General features: G+C 35.0%; 1 protein-coding gene across 1 annotated transcript in view; it reads left to right on the top strand.

Moving 5' to 3' along the window:
- Positions 1-21,717, top strand: part of ais (DExD-box helicase 52) — a 104,440-nt gene that overhangs the window by 36,140 nt on the left and 46,583 nt on the right. Inside the window, exons 8-10 of the mRNA XM_014356028.2 lie at positions 9,717-9,839; positions 9,913-10,063; positions 10,125-10,200. Of these exons, the coding sequence (XP_014211514.2) occupies positions 9,717-9,839; positions 9,913-10,063; positions 10,125-10,200 (350 nt within the window). The remainder of the gene's footprint in view (positions 1-9,716; positions 9,840-9,912; positions 10,064-10,124; positions 10,201-21,717) is intronic.

Raw genomic sequence — 21,717 nt, 5'->3', positions numbered from 1 at the left:
GATACATGCACGTTCCAAGAAAGATTCACATGGGCAAACAGGACGGCACTCGTCTTGTCCCCATTAAGAGTCGATTGCCACATCTCAGACCAACGGACAACTGCCTCAATGTCCTGATATAAGAGCAGAATTATCGCATTTAGTTCGGACGGCTTACACTGACTGTATGTACACAACTGCGATGTCGCAGGTTATCAGCGAAAAGCATTGCCTTACAATAGCGCAAACTGTTTAAAATTGAATTAATGGCAATTAGAAAGAGCACTGGGCATGGGAAAGAGCCTTAAGAAAAAGTAAACGGCTGAAGTAACCAGACCCCGGTCCACCTTCATATGAATGTCATCTAAGACTCTCAAGAGAGCCAACTGGGTGCTATAGCCCCACCTGAACCCTAATTACAAAGGTAAAAGATGGGAGCCGTTCTCGAGGTATTTGTAAATTTGCTATGCAATGAGATAATCGAATACTTTAACAAGATGCGAAAGCTTGGCAATTGGGCGTGCATATCCTGGGGGCCTGTTAGTTTGCGCACTTTAGAAACTGGGACAGTATTGGAGAGTTTCTATGCGTCACAGTAGACTCCCGTTGCCAGGGACGTATTGAAGACATGCACTAAGTATGGGGCAAGGTGAGGTAGGGCATCACCAAAATACCGCAGTGTCAAACCATCGTTACAACGACTCTTCGAAGAAGAGGAGCAATGCACAAACGACTGGTGGATCTGAACCCAATCAACCTGATTAAATTGAAAAGCATCACCGCAAACCGGGTGTTCTCGACAAGGGTAGTGGTTAATAAGCCATCCAATTGTAAGTTTTTCCTCTCCTTCTTTTTAATAATAAAGTAGTTGTATTTTCGTGAGAAGAGGTGCTTTTCGAATGTCTCAATCATGATGGTCGTTGTTACGATCATTTTGTCGATTATTGAGTGCCTGACGGTGGAAGCGGTGTGATTTAACTTTCATTTTTCTTTGATTTTTCGTTATCATAGCAACAGATTGTTATGACAATTCGAAACGAAGGAGTGAGAAAACATCATTCTTTAAAGAGACTTTCTATGAACAACAGCATAACATAAACTTTTTTTAGATAAAAATAAAAGTTTCTTTTCTTTAAACAGTGTTTATTTCTTCTCTGTGCGTAGTAGCTAGTCAGCTACGCCGGGACAGATGCAAGAATATTCTCAATCTCGTGCATAGTGCACGGTGGCAGTACACTTGAGACTGATGTGTTGAGTCAACAGCTCATCAAGAGACAGTATAAGCAAAGGCGATAGAGGCTTACCAGCGGTCACCCCAAAGCGACTCCTCGACTGATCCACAGCGCTGCGCAGCAAGCCTGTGAGGTACTCTTCTAGGGCAATTTTCATATCAATTTTTTTTTTTTTTCGCAGTGCTCGAAATTCGACCATCTTATTCATATCATGCGAGCGCTGAGCTTCATAGTATAAACAATCCTGGCGGTGGCAGGCGTCGCGTAACTTGCGAGTAATCCATGGGACTGGCACCCTGTGCGAACCCCATCACGAAAAGGTGCATGGATATCTCAAAGTTTAATTACAAGATTGCGAAAAATTACGAGGGAGTGAGCGATGTCTGCGGTTTATAACTCATTTGACAATCCATTCATTCCTTTGCAGAGAGCCGTCGTGAAGCGCTCATTGGAAAATTTTCTGAAGTCTCGCGAGTGCGAAGGTCGATCAGTGGGCTTAGGCATATTGAAACGATAGTCATGGCCAGCTATAAATGAAACGCGTAAGGGCTGTGCCAGCTGAATTTTATCCTGTGTATGCGTAACAATGACGTCAAGCCACATGTGAGCCTGATCACGATGATACATTGCCCTAAAAGGGACCAAATGTAACGAATACTCCGATAATAAGCAGTGTAGGTGCGTTGGGTAGTAATTGGTAGTAGATCGGAATTTAGGTTGCCATCAATTATAAAATTAGAGAGGGTAGTGGCATGTCGAGCAAAATTTTTTAAAAAACGGCCCTAAAACACGTGCTTTCGGGCGTCGATATATAACAGCTAACAGTAATTTATGGAGGTCAAGAGTTACTAATTGTAGAATCAGAAATTCAGTTTTATTAATGTGTTTAATCTGCGGCCTGGCGCTTCGAGTAATTTATAACATAGTTCATATTTAATGTAGCGTGCAACACCACCATCTGGCATATATTTGCTCTTTCGCTTCTTTGATACAGATTTCAGCCTACGATCGTTTCGGACAAGATTGTAACCTGGGATGTTGTAAAAGTAGGAGCGTTTATAAGGATTAAGCCAAGATTCAGAGATACAGAGAACATCAATTTTGTAATCAAAAAGAAATTTTTGAACGAGCAGGAGATGGTAAGCCAGAGAACTAACATTAATATGGGCAACCCGGATGGTGTCCTTTGCTAATGGAGTAGTGACCACTAGACGCGTGCGTGGTAGTCAGATTAATTTATTAAGATCAGACTCAGACATAATTGAGAGCCTTTCAGACCCGTCCCTCATAGGTGCATAAATCTTGCCCTTGCGCGTCCAAACATACTGGTAGGCGTTGTCTTTTGCTCTATTTTTTGTTCGTAGGAATAAGTTATAAATTAGGTCTGGTAATACCTCGAAGAACCTAATAGTGTTGTTCTCTTCAGAATCGGGAAACAAGGCTGAGAACTTGAGCTTGCCAAATGCACGCGTCACTTGAATAAAGTGGTCACATATGGCGCGTAGCACTCGACTTGAACTTAACTCTAAAAGAAAAGTAGGTGGAAAGGGCATCATTAGAAGTAACGTTAGCACCCAATACAGACGCACTCCCACCATCCCTCTTTTTAGCAGTAATATGGCGAACTTCAAGGACATCATCACTAAACGAAACCAATCGAAGAAATGTCAAAATTTTTATTAATATATCAACCTGCTTCACGCCCGAACCAGAGAAAACCTCCGTGATACGCAGCTCTGGTGTAGGCGCAACCGATCCGTGTCTTTTCAGCTCATCTAATTCATCGCGTATAGAGTTCAGCCTCGAGTGAATTGATACGTCTACTATCAGCTAAGGATTGCTTCGAAATATTATCAAGTCTGCGATTCATACTTATCATTAGTCGAAACGAGGCTGTAGATCGCTGACTTTCATCAAAGTCCTCCCAACCGTTCGGCATATCTGAATCGTTCTGCACTCGTGCCTTCCAACCCTGAGCTCCTACAAAAGGTCTATACGATAGTTTACTCGGAGGGAGCGATGTGGATCTAAAAAAGTCGTCGTGTACAAAGCTAATGGTGCCTTGCGAGCTCTAAACAGTGCAACTGCACTACTCAGTAACTGTGTATCTGAAATTTGCGCACCCCCCAGTCCACAAGCAGCATTAAAAGCGCTTGAACGTGCCAAAGGTGTCTGCGGACCAGAAAGAGCATTAGCTCTGAACTTAGATTTCTTTACATCGCAGTGATAAGAACGAATACAACAGTATTGACATTGCAATAGGCCTAGATAGGCAGAAATGAATTTCGACACAAACATTTTCTACATACGGTCATTGCGATCTATGACAGTGTCACAGCTACTATCGTGTGCGCGTACCCGTAACGTGCCCGAGAAGCCAAGCAGATAAAACTAAGTATTTATCGCATAAATTTACACATGTGCACACACTTTAATCAGAACTAACCAGTTTGTCAATTAAAATTGTAAAAATACTAAAATAAGGGCTCCTAAAACAATTGAACAATAGTAAGAGTCAGAAACAAAGCAACTGAATTCGTGTAAAGAGACAGTCACTGGTTAGTACTCTGCCGAGGTTAACACAGTCATACAATGAACTATTGAATCGATTTAAGGAGGTTTGGGAGAAAAGTTAGAAATGGAAAAACGTGCCAAGAAACCAGTCGACAGTGGGTGCTGGGGTACCCAAGTAAGAAGTTATACTTCTATAAAATGATATGGCGAACAATATAATTTTGAGTATAAAAATATCTTCTATGAAACAATATTGTGTACGAAGGTGGTGCAATTATCGTGAGAATGAATATACCTACGTAGATTGGGTGTGACTTTAACTAATATTTAATGAGTTAACGATTATAAATAATATATTACGGCACAATACAATAAAAATAATATATAGGCTGGCCAGTCTAAGACTGTGCACTTTCATCGAATCTTCCGGTGATTTTAGAACAACATTCTACTGCCTACGCTGATTACATCTGTAACATCACGCTCACATCTATCACATATGATCCCACACTTATTTAGTACACTTAGTACAAAAGGAAGATGCTTGACAAAAAAAATCAAGTCTTGTCAGTCATTTTTCAAAAATATAATCAATAACAGTCATACAGTTTCAAGGTTGTAGAGTGCAAGAGGAGGTGCTCGGTAAAGGGGGTACATCTGCACGGGCAGGGAGACTCCCCGTTCCTCGCCTCTTTGAATGATACTCCCAAATCTCCTTAAGAAACACGAATGACTCGAGCTATCTAAGAGCTATTGACATTTACATGTAATGCCGATACGCTGTGTACAGGATAAACATATAATATGTACAAAACTTACAAATTTCAACGCTCTTAAAATTATTTCATGACATGTAAAGTATACGGAGTAAGAAAATAAGCCATATTTATCAATGACTCGTGTATAATCTATCCGACTATTTAAAACTACACGCTTTCAAACTACACACCTTAAAGTAGAATGCGATACACACAACACCCAGCTATAGGTGAATTAGCAATTCGCTGGTTCAGCAGTGAAAGGCGCTGACAGAGTACTCGAATGGTCTTGCAGCAGCCGTGCAGCAAAGCGTAATGACGATTTATTCCCAGCCGCAGCGAACGACGGTCGTTAAGGAAGAGTCATTTGTCTTTTATCGTCAGCAAAATAGGAAATCATTAACATCCAAGAAGCAAGGCATCAAGGAGAAGTGCTCCAGGTGCAGCAAGAGTCGTCGGTGGAGAGGGCTGCCCAGGTCAGTGAACTGCAGGCAGGATCTAAGGCCTGGGTTTGCAAACAACAGCCAAGCCACAAGAGACGATCCAGCTCAGTAGTTGAATCTGACACAGACGCAAGCACCGCAGTTAGTCTCCCGGATGCCGAAGATGGTGAGCCTATATCACAGGCCAGCACGGCAAGGAGAGCTCCGGTCGCACAGTGGTAGATATTAAGGTGGCAGTGCTTACCCTTGGCAATGGAACCGCAGAAAGCAGCAGCAAGCACTGGTCCAACAGCACCGGACGACAACGTCTGTTTGAGGTTAGGCCAAGACGTCGAAGAACAAATTAGAACACCGCGCCCCAGGAGGTACAGAACGCCGGTCGAGCAAGATGTAATAAACAAAACTGCTGCAAAAAATACAGAGGAGTTCCAGAAAAAAGTGTCAGGCTCACTCACCGTACATAGACAGGCATAGGGAAAAACCGAGAAAGAGAGAGGGTGAAGGGGGAAGTTAACATGCACACAAGTGTGCATGAAGTATTTTGGGTAGTAAGAAATACTGCTTTAAGTGAACAACTCTTAAACTTTTGAAAAATTCGTTTTTTCCGATTTTCAGAGCTCTACAAGAGAAATTGAAAAAATACATGTAAAGGGTCTTGGGACCCCTAACAGAAGCGAAGCTGCCTTATATATGTGGCACCAAAACATTATCAGAGATTAATTTTACTAATAATGTGTAGATACACATAAATGTATGCATTCCAAAGCAATGTACGCGCGCGATATTGATCTGAAAACTTTTTGAATAATCATTGGATGCAATCAACAGAATTCAGATTATCAAACAGTATTCCTTTAGTTTAAGATTCCAAAAATGGGCTACATTAACGTTGTGGACTCTTGGCTGACTCGAAAATTTATAGTTTTGACGACATCTGAAAATGAAATTCGGATTTTTTATTTTTTCTATGACATAAAATTTCAAGGTTATTAATAATATTCATTATTAATAACTATTATTGCTAATGCAAGCAATATTTTTCCGAGTTTTTAAGAAACAAAAAAATTTGTATCAAAGACTTAAGTGGTATTTCAGTTGTGGAACCGAAATCTGACAAATTTAACATTTTAACGGAAAATGTTCTCATAAATGCAAGAAAATGAATTTTGACATTCCAATTTGGACGTCTTGTAATCCATGGAAGTTGAGGATAGTGTGGAAATTTTTTCCGATTTTTAAATCCTGATAAGCCAGTTATTCAGGCTCGCGAATTCGTAAATTCAATATCCCCAAAATAAAAACTAAGAGCCCTTAACGATGAGGAATGTTATGTATCTTTGCGAAGTGTTAAATTATTAACTTCGAAAGTGGTGGGTTGAAATAAAGTAATTTTGTATGTGAAATAAATGCATTGGCGAAGTTCAATTTGCAATGAGTGCGTAACAATCTCTATTTTTCGACGAATTTTTTAGAGCCCGTACCGCTCCTTTTTTTTGCCAAGAGCCCATAACGCTATTCCGTAACGCTTTGTATCTTTGCATGGTGAATTGTACTAACTTGAAAGGTAAGTATATGATGTAAGTGTTAGATAAAAGTCGAATTTTCATTAAATGCCCCGTTATCTTCATTATAATGAGATTTTATAATATAAGTTTATAATGCTACTATTCATTTCAAATGAAATAAGAAATTTGTCAAGACAAATTTTCTCGTGCAGATCTAAGAGCTAAAAAATTCTTAATTCATTTCGGTCATGAATAATCCAAAAACATATATAAGTGTTTGTTCTTTCCTGTCCTTCAAATATGTTAATTCATAGAATGACCCATATATTTTTCTGGGATAAATATCTAACAATTTATTACTAAAAGACAGTATATAACAAAATGAAAATATCTACCTACTAAATATGAATTGTATTGAAGAAACTGAACATTAGAACTGATGAACTGCGCAGTACACACACACATGTAAACTATGTACGTCGAATGTAGAGCTGCAAAAGTATATACGACATTTAGTATAATACAATTAGCTAAAAATCATATCGATATCCCAAAAATTCTGACCAACTCGAAAAAAATTACGGAATAGTTTCAATGCATGGTAACGAATTGACATACAATTGAACATCTACAAATGTTAGCCAAGGTGCCGAAAAAATGACAAAAATGGTCTAAATAAGTTTTTTCTCGCCTTGAAAAAAAACTAAAGAACCTCTCATAAAAAATTATTACGTGAAAAAGATGCATTATTCTGATACAAAAAAATGAGCCAAGTTGGGTCTAAATCGATTTAGTCGTTTTTCTCCAATTGCAAAAAACCGCCATTTTGAGCCATTTTTTCAAAACTCTATTGCTCGCATTCAATACAATATTAAGAGCTGAAATTCAGATACAAAGTAGATATTATAGCCCTTAACATACACACAAACTTTTAGCCTGTTCGGTTCGAAAATTTTCGAGAACCGCAGCAAAAACCGAAAGAAGGTTTTTTACAAAAATGGCCACAAAAAAGTTTCGTCCATATTTTCTCTACAACTACCTAAAACGCTGTTTGTTTTTACCAATTAGAAGTATCTCGAAAAAGAATTAGCTCGTTTTGTTCGTATTGAAATCATGCATCTTTTTCACGTACATACTTTTCTATGTGCTGTTAATTGGTTTTCTTTTAGACGCAAAAATCCTGTTTTGCCATTTTTTTGGAATCTTGGCTGACATTTCGACGGTTGGGTAAAAGACAGAGCCAACTCAGATACTTGGTGAAAAAGGAGCCAACTCGAAATTTGGGTTGAAAAAGGAGCCAACTCAGGTTCGGGTTGAAGAAGCAGCCAACTCGGGAGTAATTTTTTTTCATCAAGTTTTGTTGTGGGAGCACTGAAATTCACAATAGGTATACCTATATAAATGAACAAAGATTTTCCATTAATCCAATGGTTCAGAAAAATAATTTATGTTATTGTAATAGAGCGTACTACACTTATTAAAATATGTGCTTTTTATACGTTATTTTTTTATCTGTTCTTGTATTCGCCTCTCAAATCTGATTTAATAATACCATGGTCATCCTTTATTTTATTTTAACAAAGCATACAATACAAAAATCCAATTAAATAATGAAAAAAAAAATCATAGAAATATGTGCCAGAGTGGTGTCATCCCACAAAAATATCACAGTTTTTATGAAAGTATTATGAAGTAGCGCGCCGCATTGACATAAATTTAGTGTATTAATAGTAGAGAAAAATTAAAGATTACAATAACTGTTCATGCTACAGTTCACAAAAAAAAACATTTGTATAGTTAACACAAGTTTTTTTTATTTAACACGATGTTTGAAAATAAAAAAGTATTAAAGAATTTTTTGAAGAACATTTAAAATGATTTACGTCCATAGTCTGATCATAGAATTACGTCTAATCGCAGCAGACGTGTAAAGTACATAATTTAATGAGTGTAGTACACTCTATTACAAAAACATAAATTATTTTTCTGAACCATTGGATTAATGGAAAATCTTTGTTCGTTTATATAGGTATACCTATATTGTGAATTTCAGTGCTACCACGACAAAACTTAATGAAAAAAAATTACTCCCGAGTTGGCTGCTTCTTCAATCCAAACCTGAGTTGGCTCCTTTTTCAACCCAAATTTCGAGTTGGCTCCTTTTTCACCAAGTATCTGAGTTGGCTCTGTCTTTTACCCAACCGTCGATTTGTAGATGTTAAATTCTGTGTCAATTTGTTACCGTGCATTGAAACTACTACCCTATTTTTTTCGAGCTAGTCAGAATTTTCGAGGTCGAAAAACTAATTCGATCATACTAGCTGTAGTATACGAAGTCAGCGAGAGATCAAAAAGACCTTTAAGACGGCAAAGCTCGAGCGCTTGTCAGCTCGTATGACCCACTCCGAATACTATAGTAGTAGTAGCAGCAGCACCACCACCACTAGCTACATATACGTATATACACGTTCCCCTACTGCAATAAGTGAGCGGAGTAGGGGAAGCATGTCGGTTATTTGGAATCTATCTCTTTTTGCCAGCTTACTCCCAGCCCCAGAACGGCGCATAAAAAGTTTTGCTTACAAAAAAAAAAATAATAGTAACTATACTAATAATAGTAATAATAATAATAATAATAATAATAATAATAATAATAACAAAAATAATAATAATAATGATAATAGTAATAATAATTATTATAATAATAATAATCATAACTATAATAATAATTATTATAATAATAATAACAAACTATGTTCATACTTTGTAAAGTTGTAACCCATGAAAATTAATCATTAACTTTGTCCTACAATCTCCACGAAAGAAAATAAAAATTAGTTTACAACATTGTTTTTGCAGTAAACGTTTAGTAATCGATTTGTAAAGCCTTTTTTTAATTGTTGCGTGATTTGTTAAGACATATCCACTTAGTTGGTTGGTGGGTTTTAAAAAAAATTGATTACATAAAATTCTAACAGTCATTAAAATCAAAAAAGTCTATAATGTATAAATGATATTGAGTGGTACTGTTTACTTTCTTTACTTAGTTTACTTTGTTTAATTCGAAAACTATACGTCGCATACGTTTTTTATTTAAATTAAACACTTAATTATTAAAAATAATATAAAAGTAATGGGCATTTCCAAAGAAGTGTTTCATGCAAGTATTAAAGTTTAACAGTAAAACAAATAAGTGATTGTAAACTAGTCGCAAAAACGATAAGACCACATGAAGCGCGTCTAACTTTACTAGCATACGTAAACGACGATAACTGTTATTTTCAGGGTGTATCTCCTCCTTTGCTCATTTTTGTTCAAAGTAAAGAGCGAGCACAAGAATTATTTAAAGAACTTGTTTATGATAATGTGAACGTAGATGTCATACACGGATATAGAACTCAAACGCAGGTATAAAGAAAATCAATTTTTTATCATCGGACTATCTTATTTTCTTACTTTCAACAAATATTTATTTTTCTAGCGAAATAACGTTGTCCACTGCTTTCGAGAAGGAAAAATATGGGTTCTGATATGCACAGACTTAATGAGTAGAGGAATAGACTTTGAAGGTGTCAATCTGGTCATAAATTACGATTTTCCTCGTTCTGCAACATCTTACATTCATAGGATCGGTAATTATTTGTTAGATTTCTAGTTCTATTGGACAAGATATCACTGAACGTTAAATTGTAGGACGTACTGGTCGAGCAGGGCGCCAAGGAAAAGCGATCACATTTTTTGCTCTCCAAGATATCGATTATTTAAGAAGGTATGATATGATTTTAATGCAATATATAATTTTTTATTAAAGCTTTTGAACTGTAAGTACAGTAAAGGGTAGTGCCACTCTCACAATGTATCTGGAACGTCGAACTTTTTTTAAATTCGATCATAATTATGTGGAAAGTAGGGAGACTGCCTGTCATTAGATTTTGTTGGCTGGAGTTTCAACTCCACTTCTTACAAAAATTGTCATTAATAAAAATGGGATCTTTTGAGGGTAGCAATTGAGCTTCAAAACCTAACGATTCACCTACTATTTTTAACCTACTGATACTATTCTACAAAACACTAGCATATGGTTGTATACATGGTGTGGTGCCAAAATAACCATGTATGAGCTTTAGCGCGATTATAAATATAAGAGAAACGAAAACATGAATTGCATATCTGTTTTACTTTTTCTTATTTGAGATGAAAATGAATGTGAGAGTGATTTTGATATTCCTGAGTAATACTTTATGTAATAGTAATCGAACTTTACTTTCAGATTAGTTCGTTCGATTCGATCTACTAATTATTTCATAGAGGTGCGGAGTAAAAAGGAAAGGCATTACAAGGGGTATGGATCTCTTTTTCAAAGAACTATTCTTATAGCTGATCCGCCAGAGGGGCATAGGTCGAATGACATCGTTGTTGATAGCACTGCTGTGCATTATACAGAGAGATACCCTTTATGCTACATTATTTGTCTACTCTGATGATACTGCTACTTACAGGCTAGCATAGCACTCGAGTGTTCTATAGTTATATCTCAAAAAAATCATTAATTTTTAAACTGCTTGGAGCATATAATTTTTAATGCCTGAGTACAAAAAGATTAGTTTCTTTATTTACACGAGTATTTTGGTTCACACTTAGACTACCTTGCCATTATAGTATGTCTTATTTTTATTTTCATAACTATAATACTTATAATAAAGAAAGCTCCATTACGGAATGTACAAGAACTTTGAATGATACATTTTTAAATTTCAGATCGCGCTGAATCCAATAGTATCCTTATTTTTGTGAGTTCGCGAGCAAAATCCCTAGATAATACAATTCAAAGTTAGCACTTTTTGAGCTTGCTTAACACAGGCTTTTATGACCCAAAACCTTAAGCAAACTTTTAACGATCAATTAAAGAATTGAAATGGAAAGTACAAGCAAAAAAATATACGTACCGCACAGCTGAGATTATCATCTTTGAGAAACCGGGTGACTTACTTAAAGTTAGCGATTAAAAAATTGATAAAATAGCCGTAATACTATTTTGGTCTGCAGTTAAGTCTGGTGCGTGCAGTGACAAACAACGCTGGCCATATTTCTCTTGAGAGCGCGCTCAATAAAATATATAGTATACTAGACACGATAGCACATAGGTTCAGTTAAAAATAAAATAAACTTCAGCACCAACACTACTAGCATTAATGCAAGCTTTCGTCTAGTGACATCACATCAATGATTACTCAATTGACTACGACAGTAATCAGTGGAGCCTCCTTAAATTAATTAGTAATTTTAACTTTACAATTATTTCAACCGTTTTATAGCTGCTACTTTGAATTCTATTATTCTTTTGGTTTATTTTTTCTGCTACCTAAGTTTGTTTGATCCTGATTAATTTAAATAATTTCTGACAATGAGCTTAAGTTTATAAAAACCTATAGCATGCAAGTCATTTAATTTTGAGGTTGAAAGTTTACTAGATCTGAAGGTAATAAAATTTTTTAAGCCCGTAAATTACTGAGTCGTTGGGTTATTAGATCCTAAAGCATATCAGTTGCTGGACTTTGACCTTATTAAGGTGGCTCCAGCGCCTAGTGCCGTATCAAAATGGGGAGACTAAAAATTAATCATTATTTTCTTTAAAATATGATATAAAATTATCGTAGAGACTGTTATAAGCCATATTCTACATTTTATCTGTTACTTTAGTGAGTTAATATAAAAAAGCAAATAAGTTTTATGGTGCCCTAATTGATGAACTGTTACGGTACGCTCCTAAGTTCAAGAGTAGTTATACCTATATATATGTACTCTGCAAAATGCAGACAGCTGAGAGCTGACTTGCACTCGCAACTGTATACTTAGTCTCCGATTATTGAAAGATTTTGTTTGATAACAATACACTTTTCTCATGTCATCGAAAACTGCGTAATAATATATACAAGATAGTATGTTTTTTACACCTTACGGGTTATTTATATAAGTGCAGCAGTAGTTTGTATATCGCGTAAGCTTGCATTTCCTATCTAACCCGTCTTAACACTACGATTTTGTAAGCATGATTTCTTACAATTTTCATCGTCAACCTTAATTTTTTTTTATACGAATAGAAAGATGGGAATTCAAAGAATATAATTCAATTTTATTAACCTCGGTTGGGTTATTTATAATTTTAACATTGAGGCCACTGGAGCCACCTTAACGCACGGTGTTATCTGGTGAAAGGAACCTTCACAGGTTCACTGAAATACAAAGATAAAGGTTTTTTTTTTTTTTTTTTTTTTTTTTTTTTTTTTTTTTTTTTTTTTTTTTTTTTTTTTTTTTTTTTTTTTTTAGTCTTTTACCACTCTTTTTGGGCAAACAAGTCATAGACGCCCTCCGCATCACCCAAACCAGTCCTGTATTGGCCCACGGGAACCCGCGCAATCAAACTCAATAGATCGCCTTGTGGTGTGAAAAATTTCTGTAGGAAGAAAAATCCTCACCAGGCCTACACGCAGGGCAGTAAAAAAAATTCCCAGTCAAAATTGACTCTAAAAAAATCTAATGAAATCGAGATTTTAATCTTTGTCCTACTTGAGCAGTCACATATCAGCTACGCATCTTAGCTATTTAAACTACGACCACTCCATGAAAAATTTATTCAAGATGAGGAAGCAAAATGTGCATCAATATTAATTACATTTTTCTTTGATGGTATGCACAATTACTCCGGAAAATAAGCCGAAACCTCAGTAGGACAAAAAAAATATTAAATGCCAGTTTTTCTTCATTGTGACAAATTGTACTAGTTTCAAACAACTAAAAATGCCATCAAACATCTTAAGAAAATAGCAAAAATAGGTTTTTCACATCATGGAGACATACAAAAGAATTGTAAAAAAGTGTATGATTAAAAAGATTTTAATTTAAAGACGGTAATATCTAGCCGTGGAGAGCCTAAATCTTAAAAATTTCAAAAAAATGTCCTTCGACCATTTCATTAAAAAATGTATAACCCGTGTTCCGATTAATAATAACAACATACGTTTTCGTGAAAATGTAAGTTTTAATGTGTCTACCAAATTTAAGCAAGACCAGTCATAAACTTTTTTCGAACCACTAGGATAAACATTAAAATTTCTTTTATAAAATGGCTATAAAAAAGTACAATATAGGGCCATTTCTCAAAAGCGCTTTTTTGTGTCAAGAGTTACTCTACATTACTTTAAAAGCCGTATCATTTGTTTATGTATGACCATTATAAAATCTGGCTCGAATTCGAGAGTTTTATTTTTGTTCTAATCAGAATTTCGTAGCCTGAAAAGCTAATTCCGCCACACCGATGATCTTATCGATGGCTGCGAGGAAGACAATTCCAGCGTAACGTCACTCCGTGTTATTTCAAACGAGGTTGCGTCACGCTGGAATTGTCTTCCTCGCAACCATCGCTTTATTGAATATATACTATTCATACATATGCTATCGTCATGAGCATAATAAAAAACTGTCTCAGATTTGATGTGAATCAGTCACTTACACAGAAATGGGGATATCTTATGTTACATGGTTTCCGAGCAATTGGACCATGGTTTGAAATACGCACGTGAGAAACTAGTTTCCTACAGGTGCGAGCAAAGTGAGTAAAGGTTAGGTATCGAACTAATAAACATGTATTGCTACACCCTTGAGCTAAAGAAATCGTAGTCAAAATCACTGAACTACCGTGGCCCTAACAGAATAGTTTATCTAACTAACTGTCCTTACTTCTCTTTTGGCTTGTCGCAACGAATTCTCTTCTACTGTCCCTGTCCTTCTCTCGAAGAGATTTTAGTACTCCCTTCTAATAAGTGTCCGGCAATACAGAAGTTTGTCTTGATTTCCACCAAAGAAGACTCCTTACCCTGACTACATTGTACTTCCACCACTAATCAAACACATACATGCAAGAGGACTCAGGTAATCGTAGCAGTGGAATTATAGAACCCTTTCCTAGTAATTGTACGTCGATATAGTGCTCTGTTTGTAATGTCTTGTCAGCCCAGGATGCTCATTATAGTCTCTCTCTTTTTTTCACTCTAGCTTTTTATAATCTTACTTCATTTTGCTCTTCTCTCCCTCTCTGACTCAGCATGCACTGCTTTCATTGGTGTGAGAATTTCTGCAGTGCCTGATGCCCTTATATTTCCCCTCACCACATTCTCCTCGATACTCTTAACTCGCATTACATCGCCAGCTTCATCACTCATACATTATCTGACCCTGCAGCATTGCTGTTTCCGAGTGGTGGAGGTGTCTTTATCCTGGAGTCTACTTTTCATTTCTCATTCATCACTAAACGCGAGGACTCTGAGGCTATCCTTGGTTGAACGTCGCGTAGCATAGGGGTGGGTGGCATTTGTGCTGACCTGCTGTGCGGTCTCCTTCAGGGGTTTTTCTACTACTGATATAGCCTATTTTCATCATCACTGTCGTGCGGTGTTTTTCCTGAGCAATGGAAGCAGGCTCTCATCAGACTCCTGGACAAGCTCAGAGCCCTTCTATCTCCATCTAACACTTGTCCTATCGTCACACTTCTACACGAAAAAAGACTGGCACTGTAGTGCGCCCTGCAGGAACACTGTCTCGTCAAAACACACTGAACGTGGCACGCCTATTGCCTGAGTGCGCCTTACGCCACTTCAGGGCTCACAGCGAGCCCTGACAAGGCGAGCTGACTGGTTCAGCTGACTGCCAAGTCTACCACTACTATTATATGTGGTGTATACATGTCTACATAGATCAGCTCCCTCTCACCTATTCAGGGCTTGCTGCGCGCCCTGCACTTGAATGAGCAGCAATCCAAGCTATAGGGCGCGCTGTCTTCTTTCTCAGTGGCCAGCCGCCGTGCCAGTCTTTTTTCCGTGTGTCGAAAGCCTTGAAACTTCTTATCCATACTCAGCTGTCCCAACATCTCTAGTTGTACTTCATCCTTGACAAGTACCAATCTGGCTTCAGGAGGGGCCACAGCACGCAGACAGCTCTGCTTGGCGTCCTGGAGTTGGTACCTGCAGTTACGGATAAGGAGTGTATAATTATACTGGCCCTACTTGACTTTTTCAGCATATTCGGCTCCCTCAATCATAATGCCCTCTTTTCCAAGCTTTGATCTGTTGTATACTTATGTTTAATATGCAAAAATTTAGCACTACCTACGAAAAAAACAATTGTAACAGCAATGGCTTCCTAGCCCAGAATTATAATTTTAAAAAAGTTCTCAAAGTACAAAAATTGTTTGATAAAAAAGTTCACTATGAATATAATACTAAAATCAATGTAGGCACTATTATCAACAAAATAAGTTCGTTTATAAAATATTCTAAGCTATTCCATATTTAAAAAAAAAAATCATTAATTTTAGTTACGTACGTTCGGAGATATCGTTATTTCTGCTGCGCATTTTTACTCGCTCAAAAGTTTCGAAGTTTGCGTTTGGAAGTGGGCATAGCCTATTGCGGCGGCTTGTCGAGCCACTGGTCCAATTGACCCGAGGGCAAAAAGGCCGTTTTCGCAATCCAATTATGAAGTACTTCTACTATGACAAGATGAACGGTACTTTAATTTGTTGTAGAGAGAGATTAGCAAAAGAGATTTTTTCCTTTACATATTTTTAAATTACTTTTCATTGTTTTTCATCTAGATGAAAAAACGCTTTTTTTCCATTTTTTTGGGACCCTTGTGGAAATTTTGAAGTATTAAAAATTAGAGTAAATCATAACGTATCTAAAAAACTAGCGTTAAAAATTTTTTGGGATTGAAAGGGATTGCCGTGATTTTACATGAATTTTTTGTTAATTCTGTCACACTGAACGTATTAGTACATCTATGAATGAACGGTTATGTTAACTGTAGAGTTATTTATACTATCCATATGATTTAATAGATATTGCTACATCCAGAGTTGATACAGATGAATCATATTATAAGTAAAAACGCAATTCATCCGTAAAATTCATACAAGACATATTGTGTATATACAGCAAGCTCATATGACAAGTGGAGCTCATACGTCACTTATATGCGTGTGTGTGTATTAGCTTTAAAGTAAATGTTTCATTACATGCTGACGTATAATATGGCCAGCCTCGTAAGAATGCATGTATGTACTAAAATTGTACGTTACATGTATGAATACATAAATCGTATTGTATGTATGAATGAATTGCTTACTTGCGCATTGAATGTCCATTTCTAATAATGTATACCAATTTAAAAATTGTAATTAACACATTATTTCATTGTACGCGGAATTGGTTGTATAATCCCTAAAAGGATTAATTGCGAAATTTGTAAACTTATTTGTCATACTTGAACTTGTATTTGGCGTTTTTTTATTGCTTCTCTTGACTCCTTCGACTCGTGAGTACCTTATACACGTAAGGCATAACGTGTTGGCTGAGGCAACTCGGGCACATTTCAAGGACATCAATAGCGTCGGACTACGCTAAGGAGTGAGGTACAGTCGAAAGTTGTTCCGGCAGTAACAGAGAAAGAAGAAACCGCAACATCTATCTGGCCACGAACCCATTTGTATGGTTTAAGGGATCACGGAAAATTACTGCCCAAAGCATTAGGGAACTACGAAGCAGCAGTAACAAAAATCAGTGATAAATGTAAGTTATTTATCAGTAATATAATTAACACTCTAAACAAGTCCGGTCATAACAATATCATCACGACTAATAAGGTACTACTGTGCTGCATCTATCATTCTTTTAATTGAACTAAATAAAAAAATAAAAAAAATAAATAAAAAAGTATCAGAAAACAAGTGTTAAAGAATACAAGATTTGTGGATGAAAAAAAAATTATATACATTTCAAATGAGAAAACGATATACTAAATATAAATTGTTAATTCAGAGTTCTTGGCATGAAAGAACATGAGGAAAAAAATGACGAACTGATAAAAATAACGTACGCATACGAATTGACACACAGTAAAAGCAAATAAAATTATGGTAAAAGAAAAAAGACAAAGAAGTAAGTATACAAAAACGTATTTATATGAACAAGAATACATGTACAACCCTTATAACGTCATCAGAGTAAATACAAACTATCAAATACACAAGTACAGCCCTACACACAAATATTCACTGTGAGTGAAAAAAATTGTCAATCAAGAGCTTTTTTTACTAATATATAAATAAGAAAAAGTGGTAATGTGAAGATATTTACATAATATAAAATTATGGACAGACATCAGACTTTTAGACGGATACAAATTCGTCATGTAGAATTATGCTTAATATAAAATAATCAGCAACAAAACACAGCTCTGAATGCCAAAGAGATACTATACAATTCGTAATGACTCAAAAAGAAAAATTTTGATCTTGATTAACTTGGTCAGCAATACAGGAATATAGACTGAAAGAAAAACAGAGATAAAGATGAAAAAACTGTCATGTGCAGGGAAAATACCATATTCAGAGATTTCGAAGTGAAGAAAAAATGGCTGCCATTAAATTATATAATAATGAGAGTTGAATTAAAAAAGTAATAATACTAAAAAAGCGATGGAAAATTTAAAGTAAAAGGATCTATATGAAATAACTAAGAGCAAAATTCAGAACTACAGGGTTAAAAAAAAAGTTATGTCAAGCACATAATTAAAACAGATCTGAAGGAGTTTATATTAAAAACAGTGTTAGAATAAAAGAAAAAGTAAGAACAAAAACAAGAGAATAAAAATAAGACAACTAAGACCAAGTTAACTTGACAAAATTATTGGCCTTTCTAATTTATTTTTGAGGAGCAAACAAAGATGCAGAAACAGCACATACAATAATACAACTAACGGATTAAGGTCATTTCGCAAAAGTTTCGCCTAGTAGTTCATTGTGATACGTTGCGATACCCATGAAAAGTACATGATAAAAAACTGAAAATATATTAGTGTAGGAGACCGAATGATGGTACTCAACTAATAAATGAAGTGATGGGCTTTAAGAGATTAAGAAAATAATTGTAAGTCCGTTTGTAATGGGTTAGTTATCATAGGCTCTTAGAGGTTGAGTTAAATATTAACTGCAATCTATATTTATTTGTGTAAAGCGATCGCGAAGCAGCCTCCAACAAAAAAAATATGTTCAATTTTTCTAGTAGTTCAACTCGATAAAGTTTTGAACGAGCCGTACCACTGCCTCCCAAATACCCTCATAGCCCCCCAAAGTTAATGTGTTGTCTGAATAATAAATTAGTCGCTATAGAATAAGTATGTAGTTCTTATTTTTCCACTTATCTATAAGGCAAAAAAACAACGTTTTTGTTCTCACAAATAATAAAAATCAATGATTGATAATTTATTTTGTTAGATAGTTTTGTAAAAATGTATGTTTTACTTAGTTCACATCAAGTTAAAACACGTTGTCTATGTTCTAATTAATTGGTTGTAAAAATTCTTAATTGCTTCTAGCGCACTTAACGCAACGGGAATATTTTTGATACACTACGTACATGATTGTCCACACAGAATCCACTATACTTGTGGAAAGTTGAAGTTAAATATTTAATGGACACTTCAATTAAAAAAACTCGGATAGAACAGTTTTGCTCAATAAAATTTCTTTAAGCGTTATTCATTCTTTTATAAAAATATAAGCTATACTTTAACACTCAATTTTAATATCATAGTTTAATGAATGCTCATTAAGTCACAACAGGAATAGCGTACAGTAATTAAAGTATAGAAAATAATTCTGTCTCTTAATGCAGAGCTTATTATGGTTTTTTTTGTCGTTTTGCTTGTAAAGTAAAACACTGAGCAGGAAGGTGCAATACAGGTGTGTTAAAAAAACAACGAGAATTTTCGTTTTATGAAAAAAATTTTTATTTATCCATTAATATCTATTTTGTCCCCTTCAAAATAATTCCCCTCGGATATAATAAACTTGTGCCAACGCTTTTTCCAATCCTCGAAACACTTTTGAAACTCGATCTGTGTAATAGCTTTTAGCTCTTTCAGCGATTCGCTTTTAATGTCATCTATGCTTGTAAAACGACGGCCTTTTAATGTTCTCTTTATTTTTGGAAATAGAAAAAAGTCACATAGAGCCATATCTGGTGAATATGGAGGCTGAGGCATCGTTAAAGTTTTGTTTTTGGCCAAAAATTCACGAACAAGCAATGAAGTGTGAGCAGGTGCATTATCGTGGTGCAAAAGCCATAAATTGTTTTGCCACAAATCTGGGTGTTTTTTTCGGATTGCTTCACGCAAACGGCGTTGAACTTGTAGGTAGTACTCCTTATTGATTGTTTGACCTTGTGGTAAGAATTCATGATGCACTATGCCACTTTTTTTACGTTTTCATCGGTTGTTGATGTGCTTGGGCGTCCGGGTCGTTAGTTATCTTCAACGTTTTCGCGGCCATCTTGGAAACTCTTATACCACTCGTAAATCCTTGCTTTACTCATAGCAGACTTACCATATGCCTTTGTTAACATTTTACAAACTTCACTACACTTTATTTCATTTTTACGCAAAGTTGAATACAAATTCTTTGATCCTTTTTTTTCACAGACAAAAATCGCTGAGCTCGAAAAAGACGTCTAACGTTAGCGGCTGCCACTTAGAAAGTAAGCAATGAATATTGCTGAAAATTTTTTCGTACTTCAGGGGCATGTGTACCAACATAAAAAAAAAAAATTTTATACAGGCGGACTCTCCAAACCCGTGAAATTAAAAAATTCTCGTTACTTTTTGAACACACCTCGTACACAGTATTAATAATTAATTTTTTTTTTTTAGACTGAAAATTTTTATACATATAATTTTTAGTGGTCTCTTCTATATGTTTTTAGTGCTGCATATTGACTTGTCAAAATTTCCGAGACTACTGTAAGACTGAAAGCATGTAGAAATAAGCTTCAGTATTCTAACAGATCTCACTGTACGTACTTTTTTTTATTAACAAATTAGGCCCCTAACAACCCTTCCACAGCCCCTACAGCCTCCACGTTGTTTTTCTTGTCTTTTAACAACTTCCCACACACTAAATATCAATAATTTATACTTAATTTAAAAGATAATTATTTTCATCTATTTGTCCAGACTGCTAAAAAAGCAAATACATTAACTCCATACATATTAATGAAACATAACACTAATGTTTATTTATTTCCTAATATTAGTAAATAATATATTCGAAGTCGTAAATAAGTAGTTATAAATTTGCTTGAATTCATTGATATTATTTGGTGATAATGTATCGTTTTTATTTCTATATGTAATTGAATCATGGTATATAAATCTAGTGATAAATAATAAATGTCACATTGTTCTATAATTATAGAGACAAAAAATTGAATGCACTGGGAAGTTTATACTTATTAATTAATGATTCGTCCTTACTTAAAGCTTAAGCATGTCTCTTACCAGTGTTCTCAACGTATATGAATTATGAAATACAGAATGATGTACATTAGTTTTATCAATTATTAAATCAGAATTAGTTTCTGCAACTGCAAGTCAAAATATTAATATGAAAACAGAAATCAAATCTTTTAAGAACAATGCTGCAATAATTATTCTACAACACATATAGCAAGTTATTATATTATATAACAACTAATTTTGTTTAAAAAATTGAAGATTTCTAATTCTAAAAGATTTGAGATTAAATTTTTCTAACCAAAAATTATAATTATAAAAAAAAATACGTCATTTTAATTATTACTATTAAAGGATAAAATATTAATAAATATATTAACTTTTTATTTACTGTCATAAATTTTGTTGATTTATTTTTAAATCTTATCAAGTAAAGTCAATTTATTACGTAAGAATTGGTTTCTAAAGAATATTTTCTATTTTTATATTTTTTTCTCTTTCTGCTTAAATAAATAAATTATTTTTATTTTTGTGTTCTGATAAAGCCACGTATAACTGACCATAAAAAACTAAAGGTTTTTTTAAAAATAAACCTACATTATAGAAACTTTGACCTTGAGATTTGTCTACTGTCATAGTAAATGTCGCAACGATTGGAACTTGCTGACAATACACAATAAAAGGTAATGCTGTGATATTTTCTGTATCTAAATTAATTTTTGGGACAAAGACGAAATGTACCGAAAAATTTATATTTATATTATCGTCCAATTTATCAACTCCTACTTCGGTTGCGTTCTGTATGCAATATTAAATTTTAGTTTCTCCGTTAATTTTTCAAGAATTTTATCATTTAAATAAAAAAGTGTACTCGTTATGTGATGTTTGTACAACACTATAAATCGAACACTTATATACATTAAAAAATATTTGAAAACATCAT

This window comes from Copidosoma floridanum, unplaced genomic scaffold (genome assembly GCF_036245765.1).
Source record: "Copidosoma floridanum isolate Cflo_tuat_1 unplaced genomic scaffold, Cflo_Japanese_pri ptg000026l, whole genome shotgun sequence".
NCBI classification, from domain to species: Eukaryota; Metazoa; Arthropoda; class Insecta; order Hymenoptera; family Encyrtidae; genus Copidosoma; species Copidosoma floridanum.
Note: the sequence above shows the minus strand (reverse complement) of the source record. Positions and strands in the feature narration are given on the sequence as shown.